Source organism: Amphiprion ocellaris, chromosome 2 (assembly GCF_022539595.1).
Source record: "Amphiprion ocellaris isolate individual 3 ecotype Okinawa chromosome 2, ASM2253959v1, whole genome shotgun sequence".
Taxonomy (NCBI): domain Eukaryota; kingdom Metazoa; phylum Chordata; class Actinopteri; family Pomacentridae; genus Amphiprion; species Amphiprion ocellaris.
The window spans coordinates 22,636,773-22,662,240 of NC_072767.1; the positions used below are offsets into that span (position 1 = coordinate 22,636,773).

Sequence of the window (25,468 nt, forward strand, 5' to 3'; positions counted from 1 at the left end):
ATATTATGAAAGCGAGGTGTAGAACTATGTTTAGGTCAGATGTATCCTTGTCTCTAAAAATATCATCTCTGAAATATTTTTTTTCTCTTTTTTTCTCAATTTATTTTCTGAATCATCTTCTTTGTGTTTCCTTTTGTTTCAGATTTTCAAAACAGTACTTAAAATACCAGATGCCTTTTATTTCACTGCAGATACCAAATTTTGTTCTTAAAAACTTGTTTTAGACGATATTATGATTGCTGTGAAAGGACATATATTCTGGTGTCAACAATGAAGGTGCTGGTTGAAAAATGTTTCAACATGGAGAATACCAAATCTAAAATTCAGAAACAAACAGAAGCTATCTCGAGGAGCAGAGAAGATGACCACTTTTTGGTATCGTTTGGTACTCACCCTTGTAGGATTTTGGAAGTTCAAGTAATGTTTTCGCAAACGGGAGTTGCAGAAGTGCAAAGCTGTTAAGAAACACTATAAATTGTGTAAAAGTTCCTGTTTAAAATGTCAACACACCCTCATATACAGTGATATGCTGAAATGGTTCCAGCTTTTTAAAACTTGCACGTACACAGGACCTTTATAGTTTTGCTCCTATTGTTTGAGTATTCATATTCAATTCTCCTATTTTTGTTTTTTTCCAGGGACTGAACATCATCTTCAATGTAGCCCTGGCCCTGCTTAAGGTCAGTACTCACTTTATTCCTATAATTAACTGTAACCATCTGTTTTAGACAGGTGTCATGTCAAAAATCCAGTTTCCTTCTTGCCTGCCCAAATCCTATTTAGTTTTAGATCAACTGTGTTCAACAAAAGAGAAGTAATATATAGTTTGATTGATGATATATGCATGTTTGTACATCAAATGTATGCCTATCAGGATTCAAACCAATCTTGTTAAATGTTGTTATTAGGGACAATGTTGCCACAACTTGTGAAACAAAGGTTGTGAGAAACATGATTGTGCAAAAGAGGCATCATGTGTGAGCTGTGTTGTGTTTGATCTGATGTCAGAGTTACTTCAGTTTATTGACATTTGTTGCCCCCTAGTGCTCAAATCCAAAGCTACGGCTGGAAAGTAGGAGGCTGGCTTGTCTTTAGACGACAAATTAGACAAATAGTTAGAGACTCTGTGTATTAAACAACTGCCATTCTCTATCACAGTGACCAGAGTCTGAAATATTATGTAAGTTGTGGCTTTGATTAAAAAGATACTTTTCAGTTCTTATTCTGCTGTTGTGCTATTGTGAGAAGTATATAGATTAGATGAATTTAAATAATGTTTTGCAACTCCACTCTCTTCAGCTACAGTCATTAACCTATTAAACAATGCCTCTACAGTGCCCCATAGAAAATCATTATACCCTGTCCAAATTCTTACGTTTTGCCACGTTACATGCTGGAAATAAAAATACAATTACAAATACAATACAAATCTCACACACACACACACACACACGCACACACATACATATATATTTATATATATATATATATATGTGTGTGTACCATAATCAAATTCTCTCAGCAGCCAATAACATACTGACTGGTCCCCACCTTGAATCAAGTGTGGTTGTTTTGATGACTTCAGAATAAAACTAGTTGTTTATTCAGGATTTCGCTACTTGCAGAGAAAACATTTCACTATGATTGAAAAAGTGCTTTCAAAAGAACTTCAGGAAGAAGTGGAATTCCACAGGTTAGGAGAAGGATGAAATAAATATTTTAAGGGGTTGAACTATTCCTTGAGTATTGTTCATTATTAATGAACAGCCCATGACAACATCAACACCTTGCCTCTTTGCTCCAAACTGCATAACCGAGCCAGGAGGATATTGATCAAAGAAGACAGAGAAGTCAATGGCAGAAAAAAGTTAAATGCGTTACATCAGGCAAACTATCCAAAATCCGTCTGCCATTTGTATTTTAAATTGTAGTTAAGGAAATATAGAAAAAATATTTGTTTTTTAAAATTACACATTATTGCTGTCAGAGCAGAATGGTGTAGAATTACTAGTTGTTGTGTTATCAGATCAGTTTGTGGTCAGATGGATCAATGAGTTTTGGCAGTGACTGTGTCATATTGCATGTCTGTGCTTGGCTGTTTAATGTGGACGTTAATTTGATGGGACAGTCTTTGTAGAAGTCATACTGAAACTTTAGGATTACTTAGTGTTGACGAACAAGGTTGTTGGTCCTAACATGTAGTCCATGTCTTTCTACTGAACAGAAATAAACACGCAATTGGTATCTTATTTATTTTTCTATTTTTCATTAGTTTAGCTAACCTGGGTTTATAGATCAAGTCTGACATAAAGGATCTATCTCTTTTAGACTTATCTGTTGTGGAAAATAGGTCAAACTGAAGTTATTTCACATAAAGGTGTGATAACATGATAAACAAATTGAAAAGGCTTTTATTTATGGGAGGAATCACACTGTTTACTGCTTGTTTTTCTGCTTTACAATATTCTGTCATCCCAGAATAAGACATTGTTGCTTTTAAACGTTAGAAAAATTAATTATCAGTCAATCAATTTAATATTTATTAATAATTATGAGAGGAAAAATAACATATACATAACAGTCAGCAATGACAAGGAAAGGTGTTTGTTAAAAAGACGACCAGCCTTTAAGTTTCTCACATTGTATGTGTTCACAGACGCTGAAAAGAAAATAATTTGCCTGAAAAGAGACATAAGCATTTTTTTCTTCAGTTTATTCCCCAGTCCTATTTAACGTCAGTGTAAAACGACTGCACAGTATACTCATCAGCACGGCCTGATGTGGGCTTAGATTACTGGTTGGAGATGGACAACAATAATAATAATTACTGTAGTGATAAACCAAGTCAGAGTGGTTTTGCTTTTATATAGGACTGCATCTATTGTCAGGCTGCTTTCAATAAATGAATCATGCATAGTTGGTTGTAAAAAGCCCTCCTACTCCATATTGTTGCAATAATGCATTCTGTGCGTCAGAGAGAGAAATATGTAGTGGATGCGATGGTTGGAAATGGAGAACAAATGAGGATGTGAGGAGGGAGGAGTGTGGAAGGGGCTTCCACTGCCTGCTTCCAATTGGCCAGGCATGACGGCATTCTCCCCTGAGGCTCCCTCCTCCCTTCTCCATCCATCCTGCACTCCTCTCCACTCTCATCACCCCTCCCTCCATCTGTGTTCACCTCCCTCCCTCCTCCGGCTTAGCAGTCGGCGTTCACATCACAACAGGAACATAAGCTATAACGTTAGCAATCTGGACCTGAAGGAGAAAAGCTCAGTGTTTTTTTTTTTTTTTTTTAATTTGTTTTTCTCTTCATCTTTACCTTCCTTGGATGCCTGCTTGGATCTTCCTCTCTGCCTCAGTTCCTCATTCTCTGTCTTTTTTACCTCCTGCTCCTCTACCTTTTCCTCTTCTCTGTTGGCTGGATATGTATTTCTCCAACACGCTACCTCTGTCCACCACCCAGACCTCTGCAACGGAGCCGCCCCTGTTAGCTTTTAGCCATTAGCTGTTAGCATCACAGAGGGAGAGAGATTGGAAAAGAGAGAGGAGGTGGATGGGCAACACTGGCTTATTTGCTTTGCCTCACCCCAGCGGCGGGCCAGGACCAGCACTCCTGATAGTACAACAACACACACTCGTGCAAACACTCATCCATTTAGCCTGTGCTGTTTAGTGGCAGAAGTGACTTTCCATCTGAAGAAGCTGGCTACTCGTCTAAAAGATCTACCGACCAATACAGACCGGATGCCTGGCTGCTCCTGCTAATGGAAATCTGCTGGAGGGACGGACACTGGAGTCTATTCTGGAGCTGCTGAGTGGACTGTGCTTTTACTGCTTAATGTGGTTTGGATCTGTACTGAGTTTATATCAAAAGGTTACATCAGTGAAGAGCAAGCGCAAAGACACAGAGAGGCTATTGTGAAACACTTTTTCTATTTTACTACCTCCTCTCATCTTGGTTTTTATGCATTGCTGGTTTGCGTGTGACTCGAGTTCAGCATCCACTCAGCCATAAGCTAACACAAACACGCAGCGCATCGTCTCCTGAAGGCCAGATTCCTAATGCTAACAGACTGCATCTTGTCTGACTCTACCATGTCACCAGGACCGCTTGCCCAGCCTTAGGAGAGCAGATAAAAAGATCTGTGTGATTATTTCAAACCATTTTGAAGCTTGTCAGCTTCATACCAGGGGTGGCCTCCCATTTGAAAAGACGGAACAAAACGCATCGAGTGCTTTGATGTGTCGTCTCACCCGCACTGAGCCTTGAGCATTAAGGCTACTCTGCTGTGCAGTCTGAGGCGGATTTTCTCAGGGTCTTTGAAGTCTAACAGCGAAGGTGAAATAAAAAAGGTGGAGTACTTATCCATCGCCTCTGTTTGCCGGAGCAGCAGCCCACGTGTTGAGCAGCTTTGTTGCTAGGCAACGGCATACTGGATTGGAATTGGTGTAGGGAGTTTGCCAAAGGAAGATGAAAATCGGTAGTGTGACTGGATTTCAAAGTGAGTCTGGCAGGTAGCTGGAATACTCAGCATTATGTCGAAAGCAGCGTCGATACATCATTTTCTGACTGTGATTTTGTCGCACCTGGGGGCCGATAGTGGGCTCTGACAGTGGTACAAGCTGAGTGGCCTCCACCAACGTCTTGTCCACTTGTTGAAATTCTGTGGCGCCCAGATGAACTGGATCCATACTGACGTCACATGTCTTGAATGCCAAGGCTGTGTCTGCTGAGTTGCTATGTGTTTCTGTGAGTTTCTCTTTGCGTCTTTCCGAGCCGGCATCGTGAACATCAGTCTGTTGTGACACAGTGACAGTATCATCTCCTCACCGCTTTGTTCACCAGGACTCAGCCAGTTTGGCTGAACACTGACCTCAAAGCAAGTCTCAGCTCACTGAAGTTGACTGCACTCTACTTTGTCTGCTCCGAGTGTGTCCTTTGTCCAGCTCACCTCCAACAACCGAGAAAACTCACTGGGACGTTTAGACGACACGCTGGAGTCACCTGCAACCCTGGCCCCAGAGCGGGACCACCCCTCTCCCTCACCCTGTCCCACCCCACCACCATCGCCTCCACACTCCCCTCCACCCTCTCCTCCTCCAGTGCCAACCCTGGCCCCTCATCTGCCCCTTCCAGCAGTGCGCAGGGCGGTGGAGGATGGAGAGGGAAAGGCAGAAGAGGGAGCCCACGGCAGTCAAGCCTCAGCAGACTCTTTCTGCAGGGTAATGGGTCTCCTTGGGATGGGACACCGGCTCTTCGTGCCCAGGCTGCTGGCGGTGAGAGAGGGGGGACAGGGATGCTGATGCTGAATGTGAAAGAAACTGAGCAGGCAGTGGTGTTAACTTGTATCGATAACGAGGATAAAGGAGATGAAAAGCCAAGAAACGTGTCTCAAAAAAGCAGTCAGTGTATTTGTTGTATCTGTTGTGATGTCTTGAACTTCGACAATCGAGGTTATATGAAATTTTACGTGCAGCCTGCAGATTCTGCTCCTTTCGATACGCTGTGATGTGTAGATGTTCCAGCTGACTGCCTTCTGTTTTATTTGCAAAAGATGTCTGCTTTCTGATATAGGCCCTAAATCCTGCTTGAATATTAATGTGGAAACTCTTCTAGAAAAAGAAGCTCTTGATATTCAAGTGTCAATTCAAATGCAACCATTTATTTTTCATAATGTTTAGAATTTAATAGTCAACAATGATCAAGCTGATAGAAAAGATTTTGTCCTGTGAATAACAGACCATCATATCTGGTCACGCACTCTCAGGATAGAGTCTATCATGAGCGTCTTTTCACCACAAGATGGTGGCATTGGTGTTTTTTAAAAAATGGTGTTTTAAACGCTTATTGACTAAACTCTATGCTCCCTTCAAAATCATCCCTTTCTGCATTCATTCAGTACAGTTAGTTAAAAATCTAATTTTTTAAAAATTTTAATGTTGTTTGTTTTTTACTGTGCTGAATCTTGTGGAAAAGCATTATACTTAGTTAAAATAGTTTGGTGTGACTCTACAATGATGTATTGTGTTTTTTTAACCACGTTCAGATTTCAAGAGCAGAATTGTTGCCCAGATATGATTTAACTTTTCTCTGCTTTTTGTTATTAGGGAAAAGCTGTTGTGTAATTTTTTTCACAGGTCATGGTGCATTTGATCTTTTAGATGTGATTTAGCTGAACAAAATCAATAATGACTCTTGCAGATCAACGTAATATTCATCCAACTGTTCACTCAGTGGTTCTGCTTTCAGTCCTCCTGAATATAGCAGTCTAACTGTACAGTTTGTGTACCACATGCCTAACTCTTGATGACCATCTCTTGTCTGTCTCTACCACCTCTCCTCTCCGCCCACCTCTTCATGTCTTCCTCCAGACGTCCAAAGAGGATCTCTTGCAGGCAGACTTTGAAGGGGCTCTTAAGTTCTTCAGAGTCCAGCTCCCTAAACGATACAGAGCTGCAGAGAACGCCCGAAGGCTTATGGAGCAGGCCTGCAACATCAAGGTAGGAAAGAAGCTGCAGTCAGCTAGCTGCACATCCTTTGGCCCTTACTTTGCTGACATCTTAATTACAATATTACATTGTAAAATATAGTTCTTTCCACTAACACATGCATTAATGAGTTCAAACAACACAATAAATAATTCCTGTCTTATAATCTCCCACTACAACACAAAAACATCTCATCAGAAGGTTCAGATGTCCACGATAGTGAGTTTTGACTTTTGTGGGATTGAATTCCCGACTTCCTGGTTGTTTTCCCCTGGATTATTGATGTGCTTGTCTTGATCATCTCTGCTATGTGTTTGGTGGCCAGAGTTGCAGTCGGGTTCCCTGCAGTTCATATGCAACACACTTTACAGAGAGAAGCTGAAAGACTGCTATTTTTCATTAGATTTTTTCATGTCTTTTCTCTCTTCCAGCATGGTGATTACGTGCATTCCTTTATTCTGGGTATTTGAAGCAATCTCGTTTTGTTAAAGCCTTCACTTTCTGTGAGGCAGGAAGGAACTAAACACTTAACAGCAAATAGGGATGCTTTACTGAATTCATATCCTGGGAGCAGGATCTCTGCTGTGTTAGAGAAGCCTGACAGAGTGCTGGAGGCAAATGATTGCATTCTTTGACACGCTGTTTAGTTATATTGTGTGCAGTCAGTCTTTGCACTGTTTGTTGTTTTAGCTTTTTTATGTGCTTTTAACAGTAATTATTGTACCTTTATCTTTCACTGACCACACCTCAGTCTGAAAATAAAAGTTAAAATGGGTTTTTGTGGATAGTTTCCTTCAAAACTCACCAGACTGTGTTTTCACAAAAATTGTCTTGGACACACTCGTTATCATTCTCCTTATGACCTTTAAGAGTGTGCTGGCATTTAAGGAATTTGCTGAGGTCATCAGAGTCCAGAAACAGTACACGGTGTATACAATATTGTGTGTCTCTGTGTGTCAGCAGTGTGTGTTGTGATAGAGGAAGGCACGAGTTGACAAAGAAAGATGGAGGAGATAATCATCCTCCCTCCACCCTTCTCTATTTCTCTTCCCTGTGTGCTCTCTATTACTGTCCATCTCTCTAATTAGCACTCTACAATTAATATTTTACATTTGAGGTGTTTTCTGAATGATTTATCCAGAAAGGCCCTCGAGTATGTGAGCTAACTGTAAAGTACTGTGTTCAAGTGCATACTGGCAGGACTCTTGGTTCTTAGTGTTTACGTTTCCCTTATGTTTGGTGTATTTACGTGTTTTTCTACATACAGGATATCCTGCACTGTTACTCACTGTTTATCTCTGGTGGTTTGGTGGTTCTCTTGCACAATCCTGCAGCAAGATAACATAAAAACACACTTACACTGGTAGAAACGTACAAATCTATCTTCTTCTACCACCAAATACAACAGGATTAGTGATTCATGGCATGAAGTGTTTTGTAATAGTGTGAACAGCATAGCATATGATAATTTCATACTCACCAAACCATTCAGTGGCGTCTGCTGCCCTGTATGGAAGCATCTGTAACCTACCTGCTGTCAACACACTGTGTGCAGGCAGGCAAGGTGAGCTGAAAGAGGTGGTCTGTCTGATAGAATGATGTAGCCTCAGGACAAACAGAAACACTTTGCGCCTCATTCTGCTCATTCTGCATCTCTTCGTCACTCTTCGCTGATCTTTCACTCCCCCCAGTTTCCTCTTGCATTGGCGTAATTATTTTTCACATTATTTTTTCTCTCTTCTCTGGGACAAGCCATACAAGCTGAGTTCTGCTGGGTTAAGTTTTGTGTCTGTGTGTGTCTGGAGTCTCTTATCTTGGCGTATTTTAAAGCACATATGCACAAATACATGTAGTAAACTGCTTACAGTCTGAATTAGTCTCATTTCCCGCTCAGTCACATGGGAGGGAACCATACCCGTCCTGGAGGTCACTGTTTCAGGACCAGGCTGTACCTGGTAAAATTCAACTGCTGCCCTTTTTCAAAGGTTGCACAGCATGACACATTCAGTGAAAAGCCTGTCTAATACTCCTATAATTAAAACATGGGTCTCATGTTGTGTTTAATTTCTGTGAGTTTTAGAAGAAGTAAAAATGTTATTTACTTTGTAATTGACAGGTTTGATTAAGCAGGGTTACAAATATAAATTTTTGCTAGAAATCTAAATTTTTTATCAGGGTTGGTGGTAACGATAGAAAAATATTCTCTGAAGAGTCCCTTGTCCATAGATTCCAAGAATTTGGCCTCATGACTGTTGCTGACTGAGTCGGGGTTGTTACTAGCCCTGAGGATAGGGTGTTCAGTGACCAAAGTGCAAATGCAAATACTGAACACATCCTAATAGCTACAGTGTGATTTACACTTCCAAACTGTGTTTTTGTCTGAGGTCCTCTTCTCAAAAACAAAGTCTTTCCACTGTCCTATTTTTAAAGCAGTCACTCTTTTAAGTTTTAAAATAGAATATTCCCTGTGGATACAAGTATATGGAGTAAGTCAGTCAGAAAGAGATTAAGAAAGAGAGACCACTAAGAGGAGATGAGCTTTTCATCTACTGCTCCTCACTTTTCTACATTTTTAAAACTGACCATCCAACCAAGTCAAACCAGCTCACCCACAGTTCACAGCTTGTCACATCAGCTTATAATATGTTACACTGGACAATGGCACATGAAATCACATATCCCTCTACAACGTGCCATATCAGGTTATGTCACACGGCCTCAAAAGACAGTTTGTCACTCTATATCATCTTGTTCCCTTCTAGTGTTTTCACCCTCTCCTTTGTGCTTCATCGAAATCCTCCAGAGCTGCATTTCTCTATGACCAAACATGCCATATTAGAGCTGAAACTAGGTTATTTTCATTATCCATAGGAATAGTTTTTTTTTTTTTTTTTTTTTTTTTTGTCTGCATTTGTTCTCATTGTTTAACTCCACAAAAGGGGAGTCAACATTATATGAGATTGATGCATATTTTAGTCTTGCAACCAAATATTTTAATATTTAGTGCATGTGTGTGACCATCACCGGCCCTCCCTGAAAGCTAAGCAGACCTTCTTTATTAGAATTCCCTATTATAAGCCAGGGAGGGCAGTGCTACACCTCAGTGATGTGTGGGGGAAACAAAGACTGGACAGGACGAACAGGACGAACAGGATGAACAGGGATAGAAAATAACAGGCGTTGCTATTGCAATTAAAGATTGTAAGGTGGTGTGTTATGCCCAACTACTAACTGTCCATCAATAGAAAAAAAAAATAAATAAAAATTTGAAAAAAGAAAAGAAAACCAAACCAACACAAAAGAAAAAGAGATTCAATAATAAATGAACAAACGGTACTGAGCACCATAATTGTGTGTGTCTTGATAGTATAGAATAGAATAGAATAGGCCAGAAGAGGATGCTAGTGCGAGAGAGAATGAGTTTAGGGTAGAGACTGGAGAGATTCTCAGCACATTCTGGCGGGACCCATCATTTGCTGAAATGGGACTCGGCAGTAGCTGGCAAGACCTGATCAAACATGCAAGTGTGAAGAACCCCGAAGCCCAGAACAGCAATCACGGCAAGGCAGGGCCAAGCCAACAGGGCACCCCTCCCCCCAGGCAGTAGGAGCCACAGGGCAGTTTTTTTTCCAGTCTTTGTCACAAAATAGAAACGTCAGCCACTGTTTGTCTTCAAATTAAATTGTTGTCATATGAAGGAAAGAAAAGCAGTTAATCATGACACTTGAGGTGCTACGTCCTGTCCACATACTTTCTTATACAGTAAAATAACTTTAGTGCTTAATCATATTTCAAAATAGCTGAATAATGGTGATCAGCTAATTCATTGTTTGACATTGCTTTACTTAATGCTACACCTTAACCCACACATCATATATCCCACCCATAATAAACAGAATTATTTGTATATGATATTAAAAGGTAACTTCTAGATTATGGGAGCCAATAGACACAGTGCTTTACTGAGAAGACTGTGGAAGACAGATTATGTGTTATCCCCACCAGAGAAAAAGGGCAAACCAGCCTGTCCAAGCCACATTGCTTTCTCTTCACCCCCTTTTTACATATTTTTCTCTGTCAACGTTTAAATCGGATCAGCTGAACTCCGTAAGCTGCTTAAAACAGCGAAAGAATTCACTGGCACCTTGGCTTGATGAACACAACGGGTAGTGGGGTGGCTTAGCCTTTCTGGGGATTATGGGAAGAATTTGAATTTCTCAGCCTTCTTAAACATCCACCGGACCGCAGCTGGAGTGATGACTTTTCAGGACTTGAAGAAAAAAGGAGAGAAATGTCATATATTCATTTGATGCTCAGAGGTTGGCTGATTAATCCGTCTTTTGCCAAATCCCTCCGACAGAGAAGCTAAACTTTAACAAATTGAGTCGAAAAAAGGGAGAAGAGTGTGTGTAGAGAATCTGTCAGAATAATTTGTAGAGGAGGAAAGCTATAGAGTCCTGGAGAAAGACTTACAGGGATGGAAGACGACTCAGAAGCAGCAAAGACACTTTGGAAAAGATCTACAGCAAGAGAGGGGAATGTGCAGTATAGTAGAGCTGCAACTTATGATTATTTTCATGCTCTTTTAAAATGTTGATCATTTTCTCAATTAACTGATGATTTCCTTCATCCATAAAATATCTGAAAAAGGTGAGAAGTATTGAGCAGTCAAGATAATGTTTTCAAAAGTCTTGTTTTGTCCACATCCCAAGATGTTCACCTTACTGTCATAGAGGAGTAAAGAAAACAGAAAATATGAAACATTTGGAAGCAGGAATCAGTGGATTTCAACTTTTTATTGAAAAATTACTGACTGATAAATCAATTATCAAAGTAGCTGGCAAATAATGTAATAATTGACAAGTGTTTATTTAATTGTTTCAGCTCTGCAGTATAATGTAAGATAGGAGCCTCAGAGGGATTGAAACCTAAAAACTAAAATTTATAGACAGAAGACAATAATAGAGCTAGACACGATAATAGTATGACTTGCTTGCATTTTAACATTTCACAGTTTTAGGGGAAGAGTAGATGACAACTAACTAACTAAATAACTGATTTTATCTCTCATTGTACAGCTTGACCATCTCAGCAGAATTAGTGGACATGGTCCTCAGATAGATCCATCTGTTGCTAGATGTCTAGTTCTTGACTGTCTTGAGTAGCACTAAATTGCAAAAATTCTCTGACAAATGACATGAAATAATGGGCTTCAAACCCCCCCTGTTCCCTTCACTGTGGTAGAAAATATTTGCCTGCTGGTGAAATTCGACAGTTACAAGGACATTTCACTGCAGTGTAGAACCGTAGCAGAGCTGTGGCTTCTTAGTGTAGCAGAGCTCAGCACTTCTCTTATCTCATCAGACAGGCTCAGGATAGTTTCCTTGGGTAAACGACAGTGGCGATGTCTGCACTGCTGCAGGTTACCAAAGTCTCTCCTGAACGTGAGCCACATTTGAGTCTTTTAACCATTTGCTACCACTAGTTCAACAAGTATCACTGACAAATCAAGTCTAAAATCTCTTTGTGAAACCCCAGTCTTGCATCATAATATTAGATGTTTCCTAGTTAGGCAGTAAACAGTTTGTTTACAGTGAGGGGGATGCCGGTTTGATTTTAAGTGTGGGTCCTTTAGGAGGATGCTGCAGTGTTCAGGCATCATCCAGGACAGCTTAGAATTTGCTTTCACTAAACTTCCTGGGTTTTACTGTTGCAACGATGTGCAACTGTGAACGACAAGTCACTGTGGTTGATCTGACAACTTCCTTCCTATCTCTCTGAATCTCACGCGCACACACATACAAATACACACTCACGCACGCAGAGTGTGGATGTGTACGCAAGCCTTTATCTTTATTTTTACCAGTAGCAGGAAGCAGAAAAAAAGAAAACCTACAGACTGCAACCTAACAGGAGTAAGAGAGATTAAGAGAGAGGGAGGGAGAGGATAAGTATGGAATGGAGAGAGGGAACGACTCACTCACTGGAAAGGAAGAAAAAGCAAACTCATCCTCCTTTGTCACACACTTCTAGCGTTACAGAGAGGGAGAAACAAACAGGTGTGTTGTACTGCCCTCTCACTCTCCTCCACCTCCCCTCCTCCCAGTGGGCGGGGCTCAGCTCCTGAGGGATTCTTGAAGGCAGCCAGTCGCCTCCTCCACTCTCAGAGAGAAACAAAACCTGTCAGCCGCACTCCTCTCCTTTCCTTCTCCACCACTTTCCCTGCTTCGTCTTCAGCCTCCCCTCCTCCTTGCTGCTGGCAGCCAGCAGGAGTCAAGATGATGCAGGAGGTGTCCATCATGGTGGCGTATGACGCTCATGTAGTCGACCGACCGGGTGAGGAGGACACCTTGGCTCGCTTGGTCGCCCGTTCAAGACCTCTGCGAGCTCCCAGACCAGTGGTAGGTCTGTTCTCCCGTCATTTTGTCTTTTATTTCCAGCCCTTTCTTCCTTCTTTCATCACTCTTTTCTTCTTTTAAGTGTATGCCTGTTTCACCCCCGTTTCTAGTCACCATCGCAGTTTTGGATAGAAAAAATGGAAAGAGAATTTCACCTGCCTCCACTGCTGCTTTTCCTTTTTTTATCTGATGCAGCTGGTTGTCAGTTGTTTTTCTTGTCTTTATCTCATGTTAATTCTGCCAACCCTTGTGGATGTGTTCATAAACAGAGGTGGAAAATGCAGGCTTTACTGAAACTACATGTTTCTTTCCATGCGGTCGATGGTGTACATGAATGCGTGGGTGTGTGTTGTGTTCCTACTGAGAGTGTGTCCGATGTTTGAGGTTACAGAGCTTTGTCAGTTAGTTCATGTAGAGCTCGTTTGTAGCACTCAATTTGTTTCAATTACTGATATAAAATTGGAGTCAATGGAGAGCTTGTAAGTGGGTGTGAGTTTCCTCCACGTGGGTAATTGAATTCTCTGGCCTACTTTTTCCTCTGATGTCCAGTTGCTGTTGTCCTTATTTCAATATTCAAACTCTTAGACTGTGTCTTTATGTAAGAGCAGATCACTCTGCTCCACACACACACACACACACACACACACACACACACACACACACACACACACACACACACACTCTCTTTCATTTAACATAATACCCAGTTTGTCATCTCAGCATGGAGGTTTGGGACCAATTCCATTTTCTGCTGCAAGGATTCAGGTCAGAGATCTAAAAGTGGGCCTGGTACCATTTCCTGCAGCACCAGGCCTCTGAATCAACGTGGACCCTCTGCCCTTAAACTGGCCCCTTATATTCATGCTGAAAATTCTGGTCGGCAAACCTGAAGTTCAATGATGCAGCTTTGAGCCCTGAAACACGTGCACATGTGTGTGGAGTAACCATGTATGTTGCTGAAGTGTCCTTAAGCAAGATCCTGAAACCTGTACATGCTGGCTGAGCAAGCTTAGCTTTGTCCCTGGAATTTGGGAAATATCATTAAAATGAGGTATGAAATGTTTCTGTACAGGAATAGTACTAAGAATGTCAGCATGTGTCAGGGAGTATGAGACTCAGAGCACTTTCTCCTAATGCTGTTGATAACTTGTAATCTGAAAAATGTAACTTATTGCACAGTTTTACAAACTTTGCATGCAAATTTCAGTTAAATAATGAAAACAAGATATCCATGTAAAGGGCTGCAGTGTTTTACAGGAGGGGAGTGTCAATGAGCTGGATAAAGTGTCAAAGTCAGGGAATGTCAGAGAATTTTGTAATTATGTCATTTTCTTAGCATATTTAATTTCATTCTAACAATGAATTAGGGATAAGGGAAAATCATGTTGTTGGGGATCTCATGTGTTTACAGCAGTACCATATGTTTGAATAAAGGCCTCACCTCTTGCAGGTAAGCCAGCCCAGTTTGATGTTGCATTTCATTTCACAGTCATGCTGTAATGTTTGTGTGCTTTACGGGTGTTGGAGAGCAGCAGATTGTATAATCAGGAGTTAGACCTCAGCTTTTCTATTGAAACTAACGTAATACTAAATATCCACATTCATTCAGTTGAACTGATTTAATTTAGTTTCTAGCTAGAGTGCAATCATTTCACCCAAAGTGATAAACAGTATTCTGATATTAATTCAAGGACAAACTCGAGCAAAATCGTAATTGAAAGATAAACTGAGCCGCAGTATCATGAAATGGCAAAAAGGTTACTGATGTGAACAAAGGAAATATAGAGGAGATAAACGTGTAGCCATGCAGTTTGTCTTTACAGAAAATGTACAGTGATCAACAACAACATTAAAATCACCTGCCTTGTAATGCCAAATATGCTCTGACCTTCAGATGCATGGACTCCACAGAGCTCTGAATGTGTTCTGTGGTATCAGGCATTTAAGTCCTGTAAGCTGGGAGGTGCAGCCTTCAGGGATCGAACCTGTTTTTCTAGAAAATCCTGCAGATTTTTGATCAGTTTGAGAGCCAGGAAATTTTGGATGCCTCTTTGTCATGTTATTTAAGCCATTCCTGAGCATTTTTTGCAGTGTGGTAGGGAGCACGGTCCTGTTGAAAGAGGCCACTGCCATCAGGAAGTACTGTTACCATAAAGGTATGTAGGTGGTCTGCAACAATATTTAGGTACAAGTCAAACTAACATCTATTTGAATGTGATGGACTGTGGTCAGCATCGAACCTGCAGCTTCTCTTCTCCATTTTGTGTTCTGGCACCTTAATATCATAGCATTAAGGTCCTACAGTAGCTGTCTGACCACTTAGACCAGTCTTTGCCCTGCACATACATGTATAAACCTTGGGTTTCCATGACTGTCAACAGTTCGGTGGTTGTCCTTCAGTGGAGAACTTTTTATAGATACTCAATACTGCACTCCGATGTTCTCATCCAGTCATGAAGTCGTCACAGTTTGGTCCTTGTCAGAGTTGCACATATCTACATAAACTTCAAGAACTGACTGTTCCCACACTTTGGCCGGTGCCATTGTAAAAAGGTAGTCATTGTTACTCACTTCACCTGTCAGTGATTTCAGTGCTGTGGCCTGTCGGTGTATATAGTAACCTTCAAAATTATTGCCATGAAAATTTCTACCTGATTGAGAAACTTAACTTCTTGTATGTAAGTGGAGAATTCAACATCAGAGAGAAAAAGAAACATTTACAATTTTGGTAGCTTCAGGAAATTACTGTCAAACCATCGCATCACATACAGGAAGCTTGGAACATTTGTCAAAACCAGTGTACAGCTGGTTGGGGAGATTCTGTAGGAGAGTGCTTAAGTGCATTAAATGAGTTTATAACATGAGGTGAAACCACAAGGAAGGTAGATTAAGGTGGGTTTACAATGGCAAAACTGGAGGTGTGTAAAATCTTAAGAAACATGAGTCACTCCCTCCTTTTCTTTAAAAGTCTCACACTTTCAGTTTGTGTTTGGGTATTCATTCAGGTCGGTTTCATGCAATGAGGTTTCAATAAGAGCCAAGAAGAAGTTGCTCCTGTTAAATATTGTTTTGTTTTGTCATGTTGTATGTCACAACGAGACGTGAAGTTGAAGCGAACCACAAGAAACCACATTCGCTTAACCAGATGTTATTAAATGGGGCACTTGAGTTGAATTTCACCATGTAGAATGAAAACTACATTATTTTAAGTTGGACTGAGGGATCAAGTCTTTTAAAAATGCATTACTCTCATGTTTGAATAGAGATCCATGAATTGTTTTTCTAGGCCTTTTTACACCCAGAAAGAAAAGAATTTTGGACACTAAAACATTTGAGTTTGTGGTCAGTAAAAACAACTCTAGGGCTAAAATACAGTTATCACATACATACCAAAATAGTGTTTTTGGCATGTTGAATATCCTTTTATCACCTAATGATTAACTTTCAGGAAATACTGTGAGACACAAAAAAATTGAGCAGTCACTTCCTTAAACAATACGAGTGAAACTGGATTTATTAATAGACTGGCGGCGTCTAAAACACTGTGAGTTTGCAGTTGAAGCTACGCTTCCAACCCTGGTAGTGCTGTTGCCTCCGGGGGAACATCGTGTTCGATTTGTTCGTATTGTTTTGTTACAATAAAGTGATTATTAACCAGCCTGCAGAGACCAAGCTGCTCTTTCTTCCCACACAGATAACAACAGAATGGGTGTGAGTTCTGTTATCTGCTGGTGAATTGTGTGTCAGACATTTTACAGTGTGACGTTCATTCACCTCAGTGGTTCTTTGGTCATAAAAGTGAAGGATCAGGAGGGAGGACAGGTAATGACTGGCCTGATAGGTTTCCTGAATAATTGGTCGATTCTGTTTCCCTCATCTGTTTTTTTTTTTATTCATGAACGGAATCTGCAATATAATGCTCTACTTTCTACCTTGTTTACTGGGAGATTATGTTGTTTATTTTTCCAGAATATACTTCATTTGTGACTTGGACATTTGCATCCTTGTTTATTGTAAAATGCTGTAAATTTTAAGCTCCTTTTTAATAGAACCAAACTGATTTCAACGTCATTTAACATAGAGGGAGAGAGAGAAAATGCAATCAGAAGAAGGTAGATTATGAATAATTATTATAAATGTGTTAGTTCTGAAGTAAAGGGAAAGTGAAGCAGCATTTATCTCTTTTGTGCCAAATCTGTAAACACCAGACTGCAGCACGGCACTATATGAGTTTAATTTGAAATTAAACAAAGAAGATCTTTATTGATGAGAAATAATATTTGACAAAATGCTGAAATAAGCCTAAGAATAATCATTTCTGTCTTCCCCGTTTGATAAAAAGGCAGCGATTAACTGTTGTACTTACTGTACTAAACACCGTCTTGTACTTTCTTGCCATTGATGCTGTTATGCTTCTGTTGTGTTGTGAATCAACAAAAGAAGTAAAGCTGGATAAGTTTTTTTAAAAATGACAGCAGTGTTCAGATTTTTAGCTGTTTTCTTTCTATCCCTTTATATTTAATACAGAAGTACAAAAATAGACTGTATACAACTTCATCCAAGTGTGAAGCAGGTGATTGCATTTTGCAAGTTGCATTTAAACACAACCAGCGAAGGACAAGCACAATCGTACAAACAACACACATGCCAGTCTCAGAGGAGAGGTCATGTGACTGAGACTGACCTGGAATCCCCAGCCCTGATGGTGGGCGCTATGGCAACGCTGTTTCCACACGGGGATAACATTACCACCCACCTGACGCACACACACACACACACACACACACACACACACACACACACACACAGACGCAGTGAAATATCAGTGAGTCATGAAAGCTGTTTCTCTACTGTTTGGTGTAGGCTAATATTTTGGAAGATATCATGGTGTAGGCTAATATTTTGGAAGATATCACTCCTTAACTTAGAAACTAACGGTCACATGACTGCTTATTTGAATGTGAATTTCAGAAACAATTCCACTGCAGAAACTAGTACTTTAATTTATTTTATTTTTTATTTTTTGCACACTAACTGAATTTCCTGTGTTTTGTATTTACGGTACTTAAAAGATACAGAAAATATCACAAGGAAGTCACGGATTTTTATTTTGTAATTCTATTGCCTGTTAGTTTTCTATAAATAAAAACACTGTAAATGGGCTCCACTGAGCACAATATTACTCTTAGTTTAGGTCTCTGCTTCAGAATTCTATTCTGGTTGACTCTGTCAATCTTAGATTATAGATCGGATTGTTTTAACAAGTTGTCGTGACTGGCCCTGAAGAGCATAACTAATAAAATCACTTTAAGACCTCGGCTTCAGTAATGTGTTGTACTTCTCATGCACGTCTGCTTGTTGCTTTTAGAATAAAACAGCGTATTTATCATCTCTCTGGCTTTCATCAGCAAAAGACCATATTAGCCATCTGTGTCTCAACAGCATCTGAGCTTCTGTGAACTTTCAGGAGGAAGTGAACCATTTACAGCGACATGTTGGTCATGTAGCTCAAAGAATGAACTGGAAGTTTCTGATGTCTCAAGGAATTCTCACAAGTGTGATGTTATGCTGATTTACAGCCAAATGTATGTTTAGAAGTAATTGTGTACATGCGGTGTGAGTCTCTTGTATTATCATTGCATTTGGTGTGAAAATAGGACATATTAAGAACAACATACAAAAACATGTAGTGGACAAAAACACTGATAAAACTGATTCCACCATAAAAAATGGAAACTGCAACAGGACCACAATAGTTCAGCAGCAATATCCAGGGTTGGTTCAGTTAGTTTTGACGTGTTGTTACAAGAATATCTATTTGTGTTTTCTCTGTAAGACTCTCAGCTTCTGTGAAAACCAACGCTTCTTCTTTTAGTATGTAAATGTTAGATGCTGTTTCTCAAACCCCGTTGAAGTGTTTCTAAACTGCATCTGACCTCTGACCCTCTGATAAAGTCTTAATTGTGTCTGGGAATGAAGATGTGAAACGTTAATGCAGAGAGAAGCAGCTGCTCTGATAGCTGCTGGTTCCCACTGAAAGAAAACATCTCAGTCAGGGAGTAGACATCACAATCACATTCCTTATTTTGCCTCTTCCAAATAAAATAAACACACATTTCACCCCTTAAACTCACAAACAACTGGGATGGACTGAGATTTTATCAGACAGGCCACACAAAGTTTACAGTAACATAATGATGTCAACAACTTTCCTGTTGTTTTCAGGTTCCAACCAAAAAGCTGAAGAAGTTTGAGAAGGAATATCAGTCACTGAGAGAGAGCCAGCTGCAACAAGAAGACCCCATCGATCGATACCAGGTACGACACACACACATCGAGATGTACAGTGAGATAACTTACTTCTTTAAATGTTTGTAAGAAAATCGTGAGAGCCTTGGGGGCAGCTGTGGCTCAGGTGGTAGTGTGGGTTGTACAGGAATTACAGGGTTGACAGTTCATCCCTTCGACCCTCCAGTCTTCCTTAAACACTGCAGCATGGTGTAAATTAGAAGCACATTGTAAAGGCTTTTGTAGAACCTAGCTAAGGCTATATAAGTGGAGACCATGTGTTACTTGTGGTAAACTATATATTATGTTCTGGTACATTTTCTTATTTATCTTGCCAGTTTGAAAAGTTAAATATAGACATCCCTTTTTTGTTACATAATCAAATACATCATATTCATGTGAGAGTGATTTCACCTCCTGTAGGTTTTCAGTTGAATAATTTAATAACTTCTCAGTGTGCTCTTTAAGGTTGTGATAAAAAAGCTGTTCTTTTGTTGCTGTGAGAATAAAACCGTAGCAGGGATAAAACTCAAGCTATTTTTAGGAAGCATTTGTTGGTAAAATTAACCACGTTTCTAAGATTAGAAACCTTCTGTGAGCAGAGCTTTGTTTTATCAAGTCTAGTGTACCTTAATTTTTGTGAGTCTTTTCTGGCTTGAAATGTGACTTCTCACACACCACTGACTTTTATCATCATCAACGCAAACATCTATGAAAAAGTATTTTTGGATGAAGCTGCCAGAGAGTTGTTAGAGAGCTTTAGCTGCGGTGACTTCATCTTGTCTGTTCTTCAGGATAAAACAGGAGAGGTGAGGCAGATATTTAAAGATTTGGACAAATGAACGGCACCCCTCCTTTTCTTTCTGCGTTGTTGTTTTTCTGTATTTTTTAAAAATTTGCTAGTATAGTAGACACACAAGATTTGCATTCTTTTTTTAAAAAACAAGAAGTTTTGAAATAAATAAGCAAGTTCTACTTTAACAGCTTCCAGAACTTTTTAACAGCCGCGGCAGCATAGCTTGTATTGTTTTCATCTACTGCTGAAGGGACTACCACAAAGGCAACTATGAGTACTTTGGCAAGTGTTTATACGTTTGTCTAGCAACATATCCAGATACGTTAGCAGGAAGGAACATTATTACTGTATGAGTCCCAACGTACTGTACTGCTGATGCAGCAACATGTAACGTTGGGCTACTAGCTTGCCAGTTGCAAACTAGTGTGATGATGACTTTCCAGTTCACTTCTGGAGAGTAAGAAGGTAACTTCAAAGCAGTTGATATTCACATACTAGTAGTAGTAGTAGTTGTTACAGGTAGTCTGGCATTTCTTCAAATTTTTTTGTAATTACTGTTGCATTAATTGTCTCCATCGACAGCCAAGCCAAATCCCAGATGTGTACATGGTTAAACTTAAAGATGTATGGCTAAAACACAGTGTTTCTTAGTTTGTGAGTATCCTCAAAATATTCCTGTTAGCCACAAAAATGTCTTAAAGTTCAGATACAAATGGTCAGTGTCATATCAGTGATCATGATCTTAATTACAAAGTAAAGATGCTTGATGAAATATTATGAAAAGGGCCACTGAATATAAACCATTCATCCACCACTTAATCCTCATTAGGGTCACGGGGGGTTGAAGTCTATCCCAGCTGACTTAGGGTGAAGGCAGGGGACACCTGGACAGGTCACCAGTCTATCACAGAGCTACACATAGAGACAGTCACACTCATATTCACACCTACGGACAATTTAGAGTTAGCAGTTAACCTCAGCATGTTTTTGGACTGTGGGAGGAAGCCGGAGAACCAGGAGAAACTGAATATAATAATAATGATGATAATAGTAATAATGGGGCTGCACAGTGGCGTAGTGGTTAGCACTTTCGCCTTGCAGCGAGAAGGTCCCTGGTTCGCGTCCCGGCTTTCCCGGGATCTTTCTGCATGGAGTTTGCATGTTCTCCCTGTGCATGCGTGGGTTCTCTCCGGGTACTCCGGCTTCCTCCCACAGTCCAAAAATATGCTGAGGTTAATTGATTACTCTAAATTGCCCATAGGTGTGAATGTGTGAGTGATTGTTTGTCTATATATGTAGCCCTGCGACAGACTGGCGACCTGTCTAGGGTGTCCCCTGCCTTCGCCCGAGTCAGCTGGGATAGGCTCCAGCCCCCCCCGCGACCCTAATGAGGAATAAGCGGTGTATAGATAATGGATGGATGGATAATAGTAATAATGATAGTGATAATGATAATGATAATGGAACACACCTTTCAAAACCAGTGTTACAAAGTGCCCTACACTTAGCAAATAGAATAAATTAATACAAATAGCAATAATAATATCATGACAAGAATTATCTAAGCATAGTGCAGTGTACAGGTTTCAGCCAGTAAAAGTAAGAGGAGTGTTTAAAAAAAAAAATTGTTCATAATCAACTTTGTACAAAATTAAATAACCAGAAATAACCTCATTGAAATCAGTGTTTGGTGTGACTCTTTGCACCAGTCCTCCTTCCTTTGCTTACACACAGTTTTTCAAGGTTCCTTGCAGGTAGGTTGTTCTAGCATCTTGGACAACTTGCCACAGTCCTCCTGTGGTTTTAGGCTGTTTCAGTGTTTCTTCCTGGCTCCGTAATACTCCTGCAGATAGCTATTTCTTCTTGCTTCAGAATGAATTTGGAACCAGTCTGATGCCTCCCTGATGGCAATTCTGTGATGGATAAGAATGTAAATATCTGAAATGCCTAAAGCTTTGGCAGTGATGTAGCTCTATTAAACTTTCAAGTAAAATTATGGAACCAGTATTTGATTTAATCACAACAAACCATGAAAATTTTCATCTCAAGAAAACATCTACGAAATTAGATGTGTTTGTTTTTCCCTAAAGCCAGGAGTGACGTGTTGTTGTACGAGCTGCTGCTTTTGGAGAGAAGGAAGGAAGACTTTTATTGTAGATAAGGTGCTGGACCGGAGCCAGCTGAACAGTGGAAAGACTTTGTTTCAGAGCAAGAAGAGCCAAAACAGGAATGCTGCTGCTGTTTGTAAATGGCTGCAGTGTTTTATGTAAGGAATTACTTTTTCTAGTTATTTTTTGGTTACTGTAATTCAACTATTCAACATTTTGATACGGTTCGATACCTCAGGTTTAGGTATGTATTCTTTGTGTTGTCTTTTTTTCTCTCATTTGCTTCATACGTGTGAAATCTGTGTGCAGTTTTTCTGGTCAAACTGGCTTTTTCATGCAACTTTTTGATCTTTATCATGACACAAAGTGAAACCATTGATAAAAGGAGAGAAATGAGAGCGAGAAGGGGACAGAGAATGAAGCTGGAGAGCGTAAGAGAAGGGAAACTCCTGTCAGTATCATGTGTTAAAGTTTAGTCTGTGCTGCTGGAGGCTCGACACGCACACGTTGTTGTTACTGTGGACAGAAGCTCGGTAAGTTGTCTCTGCTCCAAAAAAGGTTTTCTGCAAATTCTGAGATTTCTGATTTTTACTTGTCTGAAAGTGACATTCCAATCAAGATTTTCATGTCGACTTCATCAGTCTAAAACTGGCTAAAACGGAGAAAACTCTGCCATTGTTGCTAACAGAGACTCATAGGTCTGTTTTTTTTCCAAATGAAGCTTCATGTCGCTGCTCTCAGGAAAGGATTAATTCAATCTAAGGGGTTGCATGCAAACTCCAGGATAGCAGCAAGGGGAGCTTTGTTTTCTCAAGAGCATTACATGTTTTTCCCTTTGTTTCTTTGGACATCCTTCACTGACAACACCCTCATAGGATCTGCTGCTATTGTAGATATTTAAGACTATTTACATTATAAGAATTATAATAATATTTATTTTCTCACAGCTGTTTAGATTTGTTTGTATGTGTATATTTATGTGAAAGATTTCTGTATGAAGTCTAATCAGCTTTGCGTTATGTTCATACTATTCAAGTGCATGTATATGTGTGTGGGTGCATCATTTCAGCAGAGGAGAGAAAAAGTCATCACTGTGAAAGTGACAGGATATCAGGGTCAGATGACCGCTCACACCCATGACAACTGTTTCGTCCCATTGAGGCATGGCTGTCATGTGAGACTGTTTATAGCCAGACTGGTAGTCATGAGACTCCACTAATGGTCTGCAATGGGGACTTTAAGATGATGATGTGTGTGTGTAGGTGGGAGGACTGTATTAGATTCTTACAGCTGGATGAGTTAATTAAATTTAAAAAAGGGAGTGCTGCTTTTCCTGATTAGAAAAACTGATTTAATATCACAATAGCATTCTCCTGTGTTGTCAAGAGCATTTCTGGAGTTATGATGATGATGATAATATAAAAAAATGTGGATGCACTTTCCACATTTGCAAGATTCTGCAACTTTGTGTGGTGGATTGTGTGTGCAGAGGGAGAACCGTCGTCTGCAGGAGGCCAGCATGCGACTGGAACAGGAGAATGACGACTTGGCACATGAACTGGTCACCAGTAAGATCGCACTTCGGAACGACCTCGATCAGGTAACACAACATCTAAAGAGGACGTTTTGAACCCAACAACAATCTGACTGCTATGTTTCAGACTGAAAAGGATGGAATACTGTGTATTTTACATGTGGTGTTTGTTGCTGACATTGTTTAGGTTGTTTTATACACAGAGTGCGACGTGAGGCTAAATGTGCTCCAAATCCATGTGCTCTTTGAAATTTGCAAATCTGCAACTAGCAGCTTTTTGGAGGAGTAATTTTAGAAGTAGAGATAATTAAAATCCCTGACTCGAGTGGTAACATGAACAGACAAATGTAGCTGTAAGCAGAAAAACATTTTGTACCTTTTGCTGATATTAAACACTTTTCTCAGCAGCTGCGGTTCTGTTGAGTTGCTCATAAGCATTTTACTAAACTACCCACCACACGACTGGTGGACTGCACCTGCACTGGACTCTGTCAGTATGAATCTTTGGAGCTGTATTAATGAGTATAGAGTGTGATTAATGTACTGTGTCTTGCATCAACTTGGTCTGCAGCTGAATGCATGTTTGTGCAGTTGTAGATCTGGTATTAAATGAAGAGTGTGTGTACTCAGGCAGAGGACAAAGCCGATGTTTTGAACAAAGAGCTGCTGACCACCAAGCAACGTCTGGTGGAAACCGAGGAGGAAAAGAGGCGGCAGGAGGAGGAGACGGCTCAGGTAATATCAGATCGTAAAGATCAGCCTTAATGAGCTAAAAAAAAAAAGACCTAACAATCCTGAGGCAACACAGTATGTATGTGACTCATGTGAAGGTTGCGTATTGACTTCACTGTGTTTTATTATACTTACTTCTGTATAGTAATCAGTGACTTTCATCAGCTTCTGTCAGTAACCAAAGAGAATGAGACAGGTGACCTATAATCACTAGAAGTCATAGCCACAACAAATATTCTCATTACAGCAGGGATCCAATACAATTCTCCCAGCAAATAAGCCATCTGATCATTATTCTAAACAACACAGAAGTTTGAAACTAGCACCAGCAAAGAATCAGGGCCACTATTTTTGTACAGATGGAGCAGCAAGAATGTTATTTACAACTATACTTATCTCATGTTAAAGACTTACATACTTCACCACATGCATACATATATACCACACTATAATTCAACCTGACTTTTATGATTAAGACCTTAAACTAGAGTGCAGTAAAATGGCCTTAACTTTATATTTGCTGTAGCTATTAGAGGTATTTTTTGCCAAATACATGTCAATGAGTGGTGGTCGCTATTAAAGTGGTCAATATACACACATGCATTTAGGGTAAAGTTACTGTTGTGTATAAAGCTTAGACATGGGTGAAGTGTATTTTTAAACTGTGTGCTGTCAAAATGTAACCACAGTTGCATTTAAATATGGAACATATCGTCAGCTTATCTTCCTCATTAACATAGTATTTTATTTTTTTGTCATTTTGTTCTGTCTCCTCCAGTTGAAGGAAGTTTTCAGGAGGGAACTGGAAAAAGCAGAGTTGGAGATCAAGAAAACCACAGCAATCATAGCGGAGTACAAACAGGTTTGCTGCTAAAGTCATCAACTGCTGCTTGCTCACTTAGAGTCTTTTAATTGGCCAGCTTTACGTATATGTTAACTGCAAACAGTAATGTAAATCTTACTGTGTGTTATTGTTGGTTTTGTTAGTTTTCACTGTTTTTAAATGATGTGATTACTTAAAAGCTCCTATTATTAATAGTAGCAATGATATAAGATATCAGGATTAAACTAGATGCCAAATAAAATGTAAGAAACTACTTATTATTCTTGAATATATGGAGCT

At 39.9% G+C, this 25,468-nt stretch overlaps 1 protein-coding gene across 7 annotated transcripts in view; it reads left to right on the forward strand.

Moving 5' to 3' along the window:
• The window catches only part of rabgap1l (RAB GTPase activating protein 1-like), a 120,672-nt gene that overhangs the window by 90,208 nt on the left and 4,996 nt on the right, over positions 1 to 25,468 (forward strand). For 6 of the 7 annotated variants that reach the window (XM_055005237.1, XM_055005223.1, XM_055005224.1 and 3 more), the window contains 6 exons: positions 639 to 680; positions 6,373 to 6,501; positions 19,113 to 19,205; positions 23,569 to 23,679; positions 24,244 to 24,348; positions 25,124 to 25,207. In XM_055005237.1, the coding sequence (XP_054861212.1) occupies positions 639 to 680; positions 6,373 to 6,501; positions 19,113 to 19,205; positions 23,569 to 23,679; positions 24,244 to 24,348; positions 25,124 to 25,207 (564 nt within the window). Of the gene's footprint in view, positions 1 to 638; positions 681 to 6,372; positions 6,502 to 12,546; positions 12,891 to 19,112; positions 19,206 to 23,568; positions 23,680 to 24,243; positions 24,349 to 25,123; positions 25,208 to 25,468 lie in introns of those variants that run through there. The other variant, XM_023294389.3, reaches the window with a different exon arrangement.